At 37.9% G+C, this 17042-nt stretch overlaps 1 protein-coding gene across 3 annotated transcripts in view; it reads left to right on the top strand.

Moving 5' to 3' along the window:
* NCOA1 (nuclear receptor coactivator 1) overlaps nt 1-17042 on the top strand; it is a 140739-nt gene that overhangs the window by 98603 nt on the left and 25094 nt on the right. For all 3 annotated transcript variants that reach the window (XM_006835236.1, XM_006835238.1, XM_006835237.1), the window contains exons 13-16: nt 348-516; nt 1507-1821; nt 10827-10928; nt 13711-14113. In XM_006835236.1, the coding sequence (XP_006835299.1) occupies nt 348-516; nt 1507-1821; nt 10827-10928; nt 13711-14113 (989 nt within the window). The remainder of the gene's footprint in view (nt 1-347; nt 517-1506; nt 1822-10826; nt 10929-13710; nt 14114-17042) is intronic.

The following is a 17042-nucleotide window of genomic DNA, read 5'->3' as shown; positions in this document are numbered from 1 at the left end:
ATATATATGTATGTATGTATATATGTATGTTGTTGTTAAATGCCATTGTATTGGTTCTGATTCATAGCAACCCTGTGTAGGGTTTCCAAGGAGCAGCTGTTGGATTTGAATTGCTGACCTTGTGGTTCACAGTCTATTGCTGATCCTACAGTGCCACACCAGTAGTCTATAAGGTTGGTGGTTCAAACACACTAGCTGCTCCATGGAAACCCTATACAGAGTCGCTATGAGTTAGAATCGACTTGACAGCATTTACCAACAATAACGTGTATGTATATTCATATTCTTAACATTGCATCATTACTTGCAGTTATCACCTTTAACCATCTTTTCTTTTGACCCCGCAGCCAGTGTATTAGTTCACAATTAGATGAGCTTCTTTGCCCTCCAACAACAGTTGAAGGAAGAAATGATGAGAAGGCTCTTCTTGAACAGCTAGTATCTTTCCTCAGTGGCAAAGATGAAACTGAGCTAGCTGAACTCGACAGAGCTCTGGGGATTGACAAACTTGTTCAGGTATTTACCCAAAGTTGACCTTATTTTAAATGATGCAGTCTTGAGAAGCTAAAAAATGATTTTTAAGCTAGAGTTTTCAATATTGCTGTCGCTATAGTTTTTACTATGGAAGTTATCAAAATATATTATGGCTCTATATTTATGTTTTTTAAAACACCCCTCCCCCAAAAAATGTCGTAACAATTCATAGGATTACTAAACTTAGAATGCTTTAACTTTTGATATCATCACTTTTTCTATTAGAACTTAATTTATCCTTCAATCATGCCTGTCTTCAGTCTATATATGAAATAGGTTCCAGGTTAGCATATTTCATATGACATCAATTTAGTGTGTTACAATCAACATTTTTTTTAATGGAATAGAAAGTGTAGTATAAAAATATCAGAGTGCATAGTATATAAAAAGGGGATGTTATAATTTATTAAACTCACTAAACTCCTTTAAGTTACACACACATATTACACACATGTTTATGTATGTATACATATTACAGCAGGTCACAATGTAAAATTTCTTGCAGTGGATAATAGTAAAAAAGTTTAAATTGTACAACTCGCATTTTTTAAAAATCTGCAATGATTTTTTAAAATAAGAGAAAAGTATAAATTCTGGATTTGAGATTGAAAATGTTTGATTAGTTCCTTCTTTAAGAGTCAATGTCTCATAGCAGTTTATAAAATGTAAATTTTTAATCTTTTATCTTCCCTTCATTGGTTTTTGGCCTTTATTTAGCTGTGTTTTCATTTCTTTATTGATATTCTAAACATCTTAGTTAATCTGTTGTTCCATTTCAAAAGCAATTATCTTGAGTGATTTCTTTATGTAGAAAACTTCAGGAAAGCTTAACTTAATTCAGCATAAATATATTATGGTGACACTTTGTAGAGCTAACATGTTTTCATTTTATCCAATACTGTGCGGAGAAGTATGTCACTTAATGACAGAAATTTATCTGTAAAATTTATGTCTGGATTTTTTTTCTAACAGGGTGGTGGATTAGATGTGTTATCAGAGAGATTTCCACCACAACAAGCAACACCACCTTTGATGTTGGAAGAAAGACCCAACCTTTATTCCCAGCCTTACTCTTCTCCTTCTCCTACTGCCAACCTTCCTAGCCCTTTCCAAGGCATGATCAGGCAAAAGCCCTCCTTAGGGACTGTGCCTGTTCAAGTAACACCTCCCCGAGGCGCCTTTTCACCTGGCATGGTCATGCAGCCCAGACAAACTCTAAACAGACCTCCAGCTGCACCCAACCAACTCCGACTTCAACTACAGCAGCGATTACAGGGACAACAGCAGGTGAGTCCTCTTAGGAAGCAGTGGGTACTTTTTAAAGGTGTGTGCCACAATCTTTCTGTAGTAGGAAGATGGCCCAGTTGTTATAATAAAGGTGTAAAGTCCACTCCCTGAATTCTTATAAAAGATTCAAAGAACCACCTTTGGTGTGATCTTAAGATAGGGATAAGGCACATCTTCATTCAATTAAATAACGATGGTTCGTAACAGAGTGTTTCGAGACCAACAGTTTAAAAGTAATTCAATTTTATTTTTTGAGGTAAAAAGAAATTTAGAATGAACATCAGCTGATTATTAAATTAGTAAAGATTAACAGAGCTTCATGTGTAATGAAACAGCAAAAGAAGTTTATTTATGTTGTTTGAAGTTGAGGCATTAACGTCTAGTGAAAGTACTATATTAGGAGAATCAAAGACAGACTATTTTGGGGAGCTTGGAGTTGTGGGTGAGTTTATCTTCGCTTCGTTGACAAGAAATGAGTCAATAGAGTGACATAAATACGTAAGACTATACACATCAGACATGAAGAATTTCTAAAAGTACAAAATAAGGAATGGTTAGAAGCATTGTCTCTGGGAAGTGGAACTCGGGGTTTAGGTTGTTTCTTGTTATATAACTCTTCTGTATTATAGGTTTTATTTTTGTATCGTATGTCTCTATTGCATTGGGGAATAAAAATTGTTTAAGAAGTTTCCTGGAGACTCACTACTTTAAGAGGGAAGAGAAAGAATGAAATAATTTTTTATTAGGGAGGCAACATGATGTGTGAAGTAATGGGCAAAAGAGTTAGATACAGTTTTAAGACTTAATTCTAACCTTACTTTGGGTTTGCCTGTGGCACTGTAGGATCAGCACTGGACCGTAAACCACAAACAAACCCACCAGCTGCTCCTTGGAAGCCCTATACAGGTTCGCTATGAGTCAAAACCGACTTATAAAACAGCACTTATAAGACAGCACTTAACAACAACAACAATCAGATGATTTACCCTGTAAAGCTTCTGAGTCTTCATCTGTAAAAAGAGACTAATGAATAGTTCCTTCACATCATAGGTAGTTGTAGATTAAATGAATGCAGATTGTAAATACAGCACAATACTTATCATACTGTAGCACTTAATAAAGTCTTGCTATTATTATATAAAGTAGGCCTAGTGGCAAAGTGGTTTAAATACTTGACTGCTAACTGAAAGGGGAGTGATTGAAACCCACCAGCTGTTTTGTGAGAGAAAGATGCAATAGTTTGGTTTCATCAAAATTGCTGTTGTTGTTGAGTGCCATTAAGTCGGTTCTGACTCATAGCGACCCTGTTTAGGGTTTCAAACTGACCTTGTGGTTGAGTGCTTATCCTACGACACCACAACCCTGTGGAGCAGTTCTCCTCTCTCCTATAGAGGCACTATGAGTCAGAACTAACTCAACAGCAGTGGATTTGGTTATGCATATTATTATAAACAAGTCCTAGTGTGCTGCTGTTGAATAAACACTGGACTGTTAAATACAAGATTGGCCGTTCAAACCAACCAGTCACTCCTCAGAAACCCTATACAGGGTCACTAGGAATCGGAACTGACTCAACAGCTCTGACAACAATAGCAGCAATTATTATAAAACTGTATTCAATAAATACAGTAATATAAAAGGTGCTTTCATTTCAGTTAAAAAGAGAAAGATGATAAAAGAACGGAAGAAATTGGGAGAGAGTGTGATGCTGTAGGATAAGCACTGGACCGCGAGATCAGTTCGAACCACAACATCGGTAGTTCAGACTCACCAGCCACTTCTCGGAAAGGGTCACTATGAGTCAGAACCAACTCAACAACACTTTACAACAACAAAAGTGGAATATCAAAGAAATGATAGCACAACAAAGAAAGCAAATTTAAAAAGCAGGAGTGAAATGAGGTCTCAAAGAAAAATGTAGGGAAGAGAGGGGGAAAGAAACTAAGAGACAATATGTTCTGAGATATTAGTTGAAGAAAAACTGCTTTTATTATAGCTTTCCATTCATATTTAGATAACGGGCATAAGAATAATGCATCTATGCTTTGAAAATGCATAGTAATGCCACTGTATTTAATTTTCACATATACTTTAGGGATACTATATTTATTGCCAGGAAATAAGAAATAAAAAGATACAGTCACCTTTACAAACTTTCCTTCTGCTTTGTTGTTAAGTACTGTCAAGTTGGTTCCTACTCAGAGCAACCTTGTATAGGGTTTCAAGGAGTCACTGATGGGTTTGAACTGCTGACCTTTCAGTTAGCAGTCCAGTGTTTATCCTACTGTGCCACACCAGGACTCCATGGGGATAGTCAAAATATATGTACTTGAAAAGCTGAATAATAGTAAGTGATTAAGTACTAAGTCCAAAATGTACAGGAAATTATCGATATGCTGACTTCCTCATTTTACAAGCTAGAGTTGAGTACATCCTGTCTAATAACGCTGAAGGTTGAGTGATCATGACCAGATCCAGGATCTGAGTCATATTTGTGAATGGGTGAGATGTTTCATACTCATTTCAGAAGAGGGATGTTTTTTACTTTTATTTAAGCTTCTAAGCTACCTGATAAGTGAAGTTTCTATGTAAAGAATATATATAAGCATGTAACTGGTGATTAAGAAAGAATACAAAATTATAATATGAGCCTTTATGTGTATGTTTGCTTGCACCTCAGAAGGATAAATACTTGAGAAATATATCTATAATACCAATGAAGAACTTCTATAGCTCTGTTTTGGAAAAAGGGCAACTGCAAAGATGTGTAGGCCTACTTCTTGTAGAAAACGATCCAACACTGGCTGACAGAAGATACAATGGTTCTACTCCACTTTTTTTCTTCTTTTCCAACAAGGACCATGATCTTTATACATATCAACATGAAGAGGGTGTAATACTTGAGAAAGATAAAGAAATGTGGCATACTTTAAAATTTAAGAGGGGATATTCATCAGCTACATGCTCAAATTTATGATATAAGTAATTCTCAAAGTGAACACTGAGTGGCTACTCATTTGCTACCCATGCTAGAGAGTAAGATCCCCTAAGAACTTGATTGAACCTCAGCATAGTGATCCTGCTTGGTCACCTTAGAGCAGGTGGTGGGCCGGCAACGTCGGGCGCATGGGGTCCCCAGCTGATCTCCTCCCTCCTGCCTTCCTCGGATGGCGGCTGTTTATGCTGGATGTGTGGCCAGAGTCGGGTAAGGATCACGTGGAACCTCGGCTACTTAAGACAGAGACATTGCCATGCTGCAATGAGTCTCAATGACTGGTAAGACTGAGGAATTCGCACTGACCACCTAAGACAGGCAGCGTCCCTTAAACAATCAATAAATAAGGAGGACTCAGATGCAGACAGTACAGACCTGGTCAGGAGGCCAAGCCCCTGTGGGCCCAAGCGTTGTTGACCGTCCAAACCATAGGCTCTGAGGATCAGACTCTAGCCACCTAGTAGACATAGCAAACTGTCCCTCATCTGATTATTCAGTAATGCTTGTTAGTAATCTCATACATGAGCCCTGGATATCCACAGACAAATGTAAAAACCTTCCCTAAAAGCCGAGACTGTAAATTCCAAAAAGCCAAGTCCCCCCCACCCATCCAAAAAAAAAGCTAAAGAGGATAGAAAGAAACACTGTAAACTGATGATATATGGAGGGGATAATAATCAATGTAATGAAACAAGCAAGTGAAGCTGATGATGTGCCCTGTAAACTTTCACTCAATGCAAAATAAAAACATTTAATTAAATTTAAAAAAAAATAATAAGAAGAAATTGTCATCAAGTCAATTCTGACTCATGTTGACCTCAAGTATGTCAAAGGAGAACTGTACTCCATAGGATTTTCATTTAACTGACTTTTCAGAAACAGATCTCCAAGCTTTTCTTCCAAAACACCTCTGTTGTTAGGTGCCTTTGAGTCAATTCCAACTCTTACCAACCCCGTATAGGATTTCCTAGGCTTTTGAAAATCTATGCAGGAGCAGAAAGCCTCATCTTCCAGGAGTGGTTGTCAGGCTTGAACCATGGACCTTGTCATTCATAGTCCAATGCTTATCATACAGAGCTACCGTGCTCTAGATGAACCTCTAGATAATCCATCTTTCAGTTAGCAGCCAGTTGCATTACTGTTTGCACCACCCAGGGACTGCTATAGTACTTAGCCTTATGAACAAGTCTAGTTAGATACAGTACATTAGGTACTAAAGAAAAGGTATGGTGTAAGAACGCCTATTGATTATCTTTTATATGTTACAGAAAATAGACCTGAAAATATTACTAGGATCAAAAGGCAGAAAATCGAGAGAAGCAGATTTTACCTTCAGATTTCTGGCAATTAAAACTGTGCCCCTCCCCCTACAAAAGAATAAATTTTTTAAAGATCTTAGCAAGAATTTATATTGCAGATAGGTCAGAGATTCTCAGGATTTGGCATTTTGGGCCAGATTATTATTTTTGCAGGGAACATTGAAGGATATTTAACAGCATCCCTGGTCTCCACCCACTAGATGCTAATGGTACCTCCTGTCTTGGTTGTAACAATCAAAAATGGACTAGTTAGCATCCTTTAGGTTTACTATAGAAGAACTTCTTGGTGGTGGTGGTATTAAATGCCTTTGAATTGGCTCTTACTCATAGCGACCCTATATAGGGTTCCCAAGGAGCAACTGGTAGGGACGACCTTGCGGTTAGTAGTCCAGTGTTTACCCTATGGTGCCACACCAGGACTTCAGTACTTCTTGGTAGGGCACTAGAGAAATAACCACTCAGTCAGATGTAGTGACAGTCAGCCTGAACTCTTTGTGTATGTGTTTTATGCATACATATCAGCAGGGTTTCCATTCTTCCACTGGCCACAAGCTCCACATTTCCTGTTGTATTCATTAACAACAAGCCTTTTGGCTGACTTTTTATAAAAGGTTTTTAAATTTGGATACCAACGTCCCTCCTTCCACACCCCAGAAGTTTAAGATTTCAGATGAAGTAAAAGATGTAGTGATCTTTGTGGAAGAACTTGACCTGCTTGTTGAAAATGGGTAGGGTTTTCGTAATCAAGAGAGAAGAGGCAGGTTGGAGTGGGATGGTTGTACATGTCATTAGTCAAGATGTAGGAGGAAAAATGAACAAAGGTTATTGCAAGGGAGTAATAGACCTGGTTTTCTATATCAGAAAGTGGAGGTAGATTTCTGAAATTTTGAATAATTCCTTCTACTTCTAAAAAAATAACGATTTTATTTTCTAAGGTTGTTCCTAATTCTTACGACTTCTCAAATGTTTTTACTCCAGTCCCATCCATTTTGTTCTCACAGTATCTCACCGTTGAAACATATAAATAAACCTATGGGGTTGGGATGTCAGTTCCACTCCCCTGCAATTTCACTCCTCTCCATCTCAAAGATTGAGTATGTTCTCACCGATTCTCATTGCCTCCCTTCCTATTTTTATACTTGCTGCTCCTTCTACATCAAGTTAACTCTGTCATCCTCGGGCAACCTAGCACTCTCATACTTCAAGACCCAGTGTCCAGCACACTTCTGCTTTTGGTCACTGCCTTCATGTCCTGAAGCTGAGTTGGTTGTTCTCTCTGTACTGCTGTAGATGTCTCTTTAAATACAAGTGCAGCACTTGTGCACTACATTAGGGTTGTAGCCTCTTTCACTTAGCAGGGTATTCCCAAAAGACAGAAACTTTTTCACCATGTAGCCTCCAAACTTTGTACAGTATCTTAGATATGCGGAATTTTTCCATTAATCTCTATAAAATTAACTAGGATTTTTAAATTTATAAGGAGCTCTGGTAGCATAATGGTTACGAATCGGGCTGCTAACCTCAAGGTCGGCAGTTCGAAACTACCAGCTGTTCCGCAGGAGAAAGATGAGGCCTTCTGCTCCTGTAAAGATTTACAGCCTCGGAAACCCTGTGCAGGGTCACTGTGAGTCAGAACCGACTCCACAGTACTTAACAACAACATTTAAATTTATGGCCATGTGGCTATTGGGTTAAAGTATGTAGGTTTTTGTACGTAAGCATTCCTTTAAATTTTAAGCCTATAAAGTTGGTGTCTTTATTTTTTAAGTGGTTTTAATGCTTTATCTTATTCCACAATGTGTGAAAATTACAATTTTAATATTTACATTATAGTAAGCTTTCCTTCCAAACCTGTATGTGTTGTGTTGTAATGGAAGCCTGAGAAAATGAAGGGAAAGCAAAACTAAGAGTTGAATTATTTAGGGATGAGTAATTTAATCACTCTTCACACCTCTAATTCTTTTTAAAAAGACTTTTATAAGGAGACTTGGTAGTTTTGTGGGTTAGATGGTGGGTTGGTAACCTCAAGGTCAACAGTTCAAGCCTACCAGCCAACCTCTCCAAGGAAGAAACGTGAGACTGTCTGCTCCTCTGTAAAGATTTACAGTCTCAGAACCCATACAGATGAGCCATAAAGATGACAGCCTAGGAAATCGATGGAGCAGTTCTACTCTTGTTATCAAGGGGCACCATGAGTTTGAATCAACTCAGTGGTTTGGATTGTATAAATTTTTGCATATTATTTAAATATATAAAATATATTCACATATTTTATATAAAATGCTATATGCTAATAAGTTTTTATATCATTTATGTTGTAAAGTGGAGTCTGGGGTATGGTGCCGCAGGATAATGCTCTGTTCAAACCCTCAGGAATTCCTCAGAAAACCTATGCAGGGTCACTATGAGTCAGAACTGATCAATAGCACTCAGCAGTAACAACAGTGTTATAAAGTACCATATAAATATGAAGAAGTTATTCTTATCTCTCTGAACAATTTCATAGAAAATTATTGAGGAAGAGATTTTTTAAGTTACAGATTAATTTAAAAGGAAATATCTCCTTTCTAAGGATACTTGTTTTGTTATCAATTTAAGGCCTACCCATGACCTGGTAATCCAAGTCTGATCTAAGCAGTAGTTTTCAAACTGCTGTGTTTCATAGAAGATTGTTTTAGGAGAAAGTTGTTAATGATTATGTCAGAAAACAAGTTTATGATCAAATAAGTTGCATTGTATATCTCCTCTTGAAAATCAACAATGTGCTTTGGCCAATTAAAGGCTCGTAAAATTACTGCAGTAATCTGTTTCACCTTGTGTAACCTATCATTTCCAATACTTAATACAGCACAGCATGCTATTTTCCTAGCACATCTATTAATACCCACAGAACAATGTCCTTTAGAACACCAATTTGGGAAATGCCGGCCTAAAGTAATTACTTCTTGTAGTTAAATAAATAGTCCATTTTCTCGGACCATTTGTTTCTTACATAAGTCTCTCCAACTAATGAAATCACGTTGGATTTTTCCCAAATATGTACCCACCAGACAGACACTCTCCAATTGAGAGGTACTTCAACTTTACCATTCATCTTCTAGAGTTTTATGGAACGTGCCTATATACTTTTTTTTTTACTCACAATATTCTGAGACCTAGGATTGTTGTTTCTTCTGTCTTTATTATTGTTCTTATCTGAATTAACATGTATTTTTTTGGAGACTTGGTCTGGTGCTGTATCATAAAGCACTGGACCACAAGGTCAGTTTGAACCATAAGATGGGTGGTTCAAACTCACCAGCCACTCCTTGGAAATCCTATTTCGGTCACTATGAGTCAGAGGCAACTTGACCACACTGAACAACAACATGGTTTTAAAAGTGTGATATACATATATGTACATATATATACATGTGTACATGTTCTATTTTTAAAATTCTGAGCTATATTTGTTATTTATGTTGTTGTTGTTGTTAAGTGCCATCGAGTCGGTTCCGACCCATAGCGACCCTGTACAGGGTTTCCGAGGGTGTAAATCCTTACGGGAGTAGAAAGCCTCATCTTTCTCCCGCGGAGCAGCTGGTAGTTTCGAACCGCTGACCTTAAGGTTCGCAGCCCGATTCGTAACCACTACGCTTAGGTGCCGTCAAGTTGGCTTTGACTCATAACGACCCCTATACACAACAGAATGAAACACTGGCCAGTCTTGTTATGCTTGAGTCCGTTGTTGCAAGCACTATGCCATGTTTAGCATTCATCAAGTTGTAGATATTTGATGCTGTTGTTGTTGTTGTATGCCCTTGGGTCAGTTCTGACTCATAGTGTTCTTTGATGACAAGAGTTCTTAGAACTGCTCCATAGGATTTCCTAGGCTGTCATCTTTATGGGTGCAAACTGCCAGGGCTTTTGACCACGATCAATGCTGTGTGTTAGCTTAAGCATATGCACAGAGAGTTAATGGTGGGTTTGAACTGCTGAACTTGTAACTAGCAACTGAGAACTTAAATATTGTGTTACCAGGGCTGCTTAACATTAGGAATTGCCAGCCTCTTGGCAAATACACATAGGAAGCAATCTTATTAGACCTCCAACTCTAAAACTTCTTCTTGTTGTGGTTGTTAGGTGCCATCGAGTCGGTACCAACTCATAGCGACCCTATGCTCAACAGAATGAAACACTGCCTGATCCTGGGCCAACCTCACAGTTGTTGCCACACTTGAGCCCATTGATGCTGCCACTTTGCCAATCCATCTCGCTGTGGGGTCTTCCTCTTTTTTTTCTCTGATCCTCCACCTTACCAAACATGATATCCTTCTCCAGAGACTGGTCCCTCCTGACAATACGTCCGAAGTATGAGAAACAAAGTTTGTCCATCCTGGTCTCCAAGGAGCACTTTGGCTGCACTTCTTCCAACACAGATCTGTTGGTTTTTTGGCAGCCCATGACACTTTCAATATTCTCAAAAGCATCAATTCTCCTACGGTCTTCCTTATTCACCATCCAGCTTTCACATGCATATAAGGTTATTGAAAATACCATGGCTTGGGTCAGGCGCACCTTAGTCCTCAAGCTGACATCTTTGCTCGTCAACACTTTAAAACTTCTTAGTAATCAATAAAAGTTTTGAGTGACACTGTAACATCTGTGTTTGCATGTATAAATGTGATATCTCATTATTTGTTTTTCTCTAGTTGATACACCAAAATCGACAAGCTATCTTAAATCAGTTTGCAGCAACTGCTCCTGTTGGAATCAATATGAGGTCAGGCATGCAGCAGCAAATTACACCTCAGGTAATGTGAGAAAAGCAGATGTTGTTATACATCTCTGGCTTAAGCAGTGTTTCTTGAAGTGTTGACTTAAGTGTCTTTTAAATGGGCTGTGGAATGGTCTTTTGATTATGTCTGCAGTATACTTTTCGTCTATGATGAATTAATAATATGATTTTGATATCTCTTATTAATATTTTATCTAAAGCTGAGAGTTCTTTGTTTTGTTTTATTGTTAAGTTGCCATTGCTGTTGGATACCAGATGACTAAGTAGAACATTCTTATTGCTACATTGAGCAGTACCAGTAATAAGAAACCTAGGATATAAAACTGTGTGAATAGTACCTGACACCAGATCAAAACCATGTTGCATTGCTTAATTGTCTTAACTACCTTGTGTTCTCTGCTCAGACTGGACATAAACATTATCTAGCTTTTGTTTATTTTATATATTCTTATATATATTTCAGAGCGGTTCAAACTTTAAATATAGAAAGAACCGGCCAGCCTTCTAAGTAATATCTAGTACTCACTTCCCACTTTAATTCTTGTATTTTTTTTTTTCTTCAACTACCTATTTATGATTTCTCAACCAAGTTGGTGCAAAAAATTGGGGAAATGGATGAGGGGTTTTAGAGAGCATCCAAATAAAACTCGTATTCTGAAATATAGACTGAGATAGAGTTGGGGCAAATACAGGAAGCCAATAAGCAGCAAATATTGGCATCTTCATAGTCCAGGGTTTGAGTTTCTCTATATATTTGTTAATTAATTTTCAGCCTCAGTAGTTAGCTCATAAAGAGCCCTTATGGCTCAATGGTTAAGTGCTTGGCTACTAACCAAAAGCAAGGTTAAACCTTTGAACCCACCAGCCTCTAGGTGAGCGAAAGATGTAACACTATACCTCAATGAAGATGACAACCTTGAAAACTTTACAGGGCAGTTCTACTCTATCCTATAGGCCACTATAAGTCAGAATTGACCTCATAGCAGTGGCTCTCTGTTAGTTTGTGAAGGAGTAATTAAATTATAAAAAACAAGACCATACTTACAGAATTCATGTAAACATTATTTCTCAGAAAAGCATACATACATACCACAGTATAGTCTCCCAGATTGTACAGTGTGTTGTTGGCAGATTTACTTTTATTAGCGCTAGCTGGGTGCTTTAATCAGACCCTCAATCTAAGCTGCTATTTCTGAGGAGGGCTTCATTGACTTGCTGTGTTGCTTTGCATGTATGACTGAAAAAGGATTTCAGCCTAATTTTACATTTCTTTCCTCATGCACAATAGTATAGCTAATAGACCATTGTAAGGCCTGCAGTAGTGTGTCACTGCAATAATGATGTGAAACAGTTCTTTCCATTTATTATTTCTAATTAATGATTTTCTTTTTAAGTGATCATTTGTTTAACATTGGATCCTAGATTTCTGAGACGGTCTTTCTACTATTTGTAGGGTTTTCTGATTACAAGGGTATTGAGTGTTCATTGTAGGTGATTTGGAAAATGTAGAAAAGCATAATGAAGAAAATTAAAATCACCTTACTTACATTTTATTCACTTAAGTAAAGTGAAAAATGTGATTTCAGTGAGCAAGGGGGTAAACTAGAAACACAGTAAATTTTTGGAAATGAGGGGAAAAAAAACAACGTCTAATAACCTAATATCAGGTAAGATAGATGTTATCAACTACATTTTCTCTTTTTCATGATTTTTATGTATTTCTTAATAGTTTTCATGGTCTGAATTATATACTATCATAATAGGAGCCCTGATAGCATAGTGGGTTATGAGTTGGCCTGCAAATCTCAAGATTGGCAGTTCAAATCTACCAGCTGTTCCTCGGGAGAAAGATAAGGTTTTCTGTTCCTATAAAAACCTATGCATTGTCAAACCCTATACAGATTCAGAACCAACTCCATAGCACACAACCACCACCAATCAATATATACTCTCTAACTATTCTCACTTAATTCTGTGTGACTTTTAATAGGGAATTTGCTTTTAACTAACTAGGTGCTGTAGGATAGCACTGGGTCACAAGATCAATTTGAACTGCAAGGCTGTTAGTTCAAATCCAACAGTTTATCTTTAGAAACCATATTCAGGGCTGCTAAGTTGGAACCAACGAGATGGCACTAAACAGCAACAACAACAATGGTTAGACAACAACAACAGTGGTCACATGGGTAAGTAAGTACCCTTGGCACTAACCAAAAAGTTGGCTGTATAAATCAACCAAGCAACACTGTGGAAGAAAGACTTGGCTATCTACTTCCGTGAAATTACAGCTGTTGGAAACAGTTCTGTCCTGACACACATGGAGTTGTCTTGGATTAAAGATGACTTGACAAGGAGTTTGTTTTAGGTTTAGTGGTCAGATACTGTCTCAGCATTTCTTAAATACCTTTAATCTATACAGTGCACTTAGTTTCCTCTTTTGTAATTATTTAGAAGTTTTCTTTCTTTTCTGGTTTCATTTTCCTTGTATACTAGTAATTTTTTTATGTTCTGTGACCCAAAATACTAGGCTTTAATCTGATACAGCTTTCAAGATAGGTTGTTGTTGTTGTTGTTGTTAAGTGCCGTCGAGTCGGTTCCGACCCATAGCGACCCTGTACAGGGTTTCCGAGGGTGTAAATCCTTACAGGAGTAGAAAGCCTCATCTTTCTCCCGCGGAGCGGCTGGTAGTTTCGAACTGCTGACCTTAAGGTTCGCAGCCCGATTCGTAACCACTACACTACCAGAGCTCCTTAGTGATGATAATACTTGCAGTAAGTGGGGTTTTTCTTCCCTTGCAGCCACCCCTAAATGCCCAAATGTTGGCACAGCGCCAGCGTGAGTTGTACAGTCAACAGCACCGACAGAGGCAGCTAATACAGCAGCAGCGAGCCATGCTTATGCGGCAACAAAGCTTTGGGAACAACCTTCCTCCCTCATCTGGACTGCCAGTTCAAATGGGGAATCCTCGTCTTCCTCAGGGTGCTCCACAACAATTCCCCTACCCACCAAATTATGGTACAAACCCAGGAACCCCACCTGCTTCTACCAGCCCATTTTCACAATTGGCAGCAAACCCTGAGGCATCCTTGGCCAACCGCAGCAGCATGGTGAACAGAGGCATGACAGGAAACATGGGAGGACAGTATGGCACTGGAATCAATCCTCAGATGCAGCAGAATGTCTTCCAGTATCCAGGATCAGGTAAGAAGATCATGTACAGAGAATAGTATCTCAAATTCCTCATTGGTGTCACCATTCTTAAGACTTAGTTTATAACTTTCCCTGTAAAATCTGTATTCTAGAAGTCGTTTTGTTTTAAATCTTTTATCTGCACTCTGTCTTCCATTCTCTTTGTTCTAAGTGATATTTTTTATTCTTTTTCTGTCATTTTATTGAAAGTGTAGCAAGTAGAGGTGATAAAACACATATGATTAACCTACCATGTCTAATTCAATTCTTATGCAAGATTAATGGCCAATTCCTGAAATAAATCTCTTAATTGTATAAATGAAACAAAAAGTAAATTTTAAGGCTGCTTAAAAGTGAATTTGAATGAGAAAGGCTGCTGTTTGACTTGAATAAAAAATTGAAGTTAAGTAGAGATTTTTGGCATGGCGATATGCTTATCAACTTTGACAGCCTAATCAATTTAGACATTTCATTCTGATGGCAACAAGTGCTAACGTTATTTGACTGTTAAATTAAGTATCTAGGGAAGCTTGTGTCAAAGAGCACCAGAATTTTCTAAGATAGTTTAATAAAAATTATGCCACATCGGTTCTTTTGTCCTCAAGACAATGAAGTCATCTTTGGCTGGATTACATTACTGACACTATCTGTGTGAGCAAGAAGAAGATTATAAATTCATTTTAATTATAAGGTTGTCTGAATAGGAATGTCCTTCAAAAGAGTTGTGTTTCCAAGTCTTTTAAGGTTTCTGTATGCAAAGAATTTGACAAGACATTTTTCCTTTGTTGCTAAGTGCTGTCAAGTCGGTTCTGACTTATAGCGAACTTGTATAAGGTTCCCGAGGAGCGGCTGGTGAGTTTGAACCACTGACCTTGCGATTTGGACTGCAGAAATATTTCTTTCAACATTAGACAGTTTGTATAGTTGCCTGCTTCCCAATTCCTCTTCTAAAATTATAGCTCAACCAAAATAGCCAATGGAATTTTATTACCAATGGTGATATTCATTGCAGAGCCTTAAAAGATTATTTCATTCAGGGTGGTGGTAGGAGAGACCAGCTATAAATAAGCTAAACATTAAATAAATCCCTTAAAATTATTTTATGGACTCTTAAAAATTTTTTTTTTTTAAATAAGAGTTTGGTGGCTCCATAGAATTCTCAACTTTCCTGGGAGATCCAGGTTAATTCTCATCATTGTACCACATACACAGCCACCACCCAGCTGTCAGGGTTATGGGTCTAGCCTCTGATCTATGGAATTTGACATGGGTCATTGTCCATGTCAATAAAGAACACAATGAGTTAAATTATAGGCAGTATAACTAGATATTGTCACCCATTCTCCCAGGAAGCAAGATTTATACTAATATCCACAGTAGTGTGTCACTGCAATAATGATATGAAATAGCTGCCTCTGTTTATTATTTCTGATTACTCTTTTTAAGTGATCATTTGACATTGGTTCCTATTTTCTCTTCCTTTACTAATGGTAGAGTGTTTTGATTGCAAAGGTAATGTATGTTCAGTGTAGGCACTTTAAAAAGTGTAGAAAAGCTTAATGAAGAAAATTAAAATAACCTATACCAGTTGCTCCTTGGAAACCCTATGCAGGGTCGCTGTGGGTCGGAACCGACTCGACGGCACTTAACAACAACATACTTGTATTTTATTCACTTAAGTAAAATGGAAAAAATTATTTCAGTAAGGAAGGGGGGAAATGCAAAACATGGCAAATTGTAGGAAATGAGAAGAACAAGGTCTTTTAATAACCTAACATCAGATAGGATAGATGTTATCAAGTTATACTTTCTCTTCTTCATGGTTTTTACATTTCTCTTAACAGTTTTCATGTCCTAAATTATAATACTAATCAATGTATACTCCTTGACTTTTCTCACTTAGTTCTTTGTGACTTTTAATTGGGAATTTGCATTTAACCAGCTCTAATGGTCCTGGAAAGCCATTTGAACTGCAAGGTTGGCGGTTCAAGCTCACCAGCTACTCCTTGGAAACCTGTACAGGGTCGCTATGGGTTGGAACTGACTTGACAGCACTTAACAACAATAGTCCTGGTGTAGCACTGTGGGTTAATGCGCTGGGCTGTAAGGTTGTTCAAACCACCAACCACAAGGTCAGTGGTTCAAACTCACCATAGAGGGTCGCTGTGAGTTAGAACCGACTTGACAGCACTCAACCACAGCAACAACAGTGGTCCTGTTATGGTGCTATAGGATAAGCACTAGACAACTAACCACAAGATCAGCATTTCAAACCCACCAGCCATGCTTCAGAATCCCTATTGTGTTGTTGTTAAGTGCCATTGAGTTGGTTCCAACTGTAGCAACCCTGAATAGGGTTTCTGAGAAGCGGCTGGTTGTTTGAACTGCCAGCTTTGCAATTCAAACTGACTTTGCAATCCTACAGCACCACACCCCAGGACTACTTCCTATACAGGGTTGCTATGAGTTGGAATCAATCAACAGAATTTAACAACAATGATCAAATAAGGGGCCATGGTGGCAAAACAAATAAGGCTGCTAACATAAAGGTTGGTGATTCCAACCTACCCAGCAACTCCATGGAATAAGTAAATAACATTCATCTTCCACAAAGATTATAGCCATTGAAAACCATATAGTGCAATTCTACTTGGTCACACAGTGTTGCCATGAGTTGAAAATCAACTCAACAGCACTGAATAACAACAGCAATGGTTAGGTCCCTGGGTAGTATAGATAGATGGTTTGCCCTTGGCTACTGTGGTATCAGTATAAGTACAGGTATCTACAGGATCTCTGAAACAGAATAAAAGGTACAGAAATAAACCCCAACATTTATGGTCAGTTGATTTTTGACAAAAATATTGATGGCTTCTTTTTTTCTTTTTCCTTAAATGTTTTATTGTGAATTATGTGATAGTTTGTCGTATATCGTCTCATT

The sequence above is a fragment of the Chrysochloris asiatica genome, unplaced genomic scaffold (assembly GCF_000296735.1).
Source record: "Chrysochloris asiatica unplaced genomic scaffold, ChrAsi1.0 scaffold00016, whole genome shotgun sequence".
NCBI classification, from domain to species: Eukaryota; Metazoa; Chordata; class Mammalia; order Afrosoricida; family Chrysochloridae; genus Chrysochloris; species Chrysochloris asiatica.
This window is presented reverse-complemented; position numbering and strand designations above follow the sequence as displayed.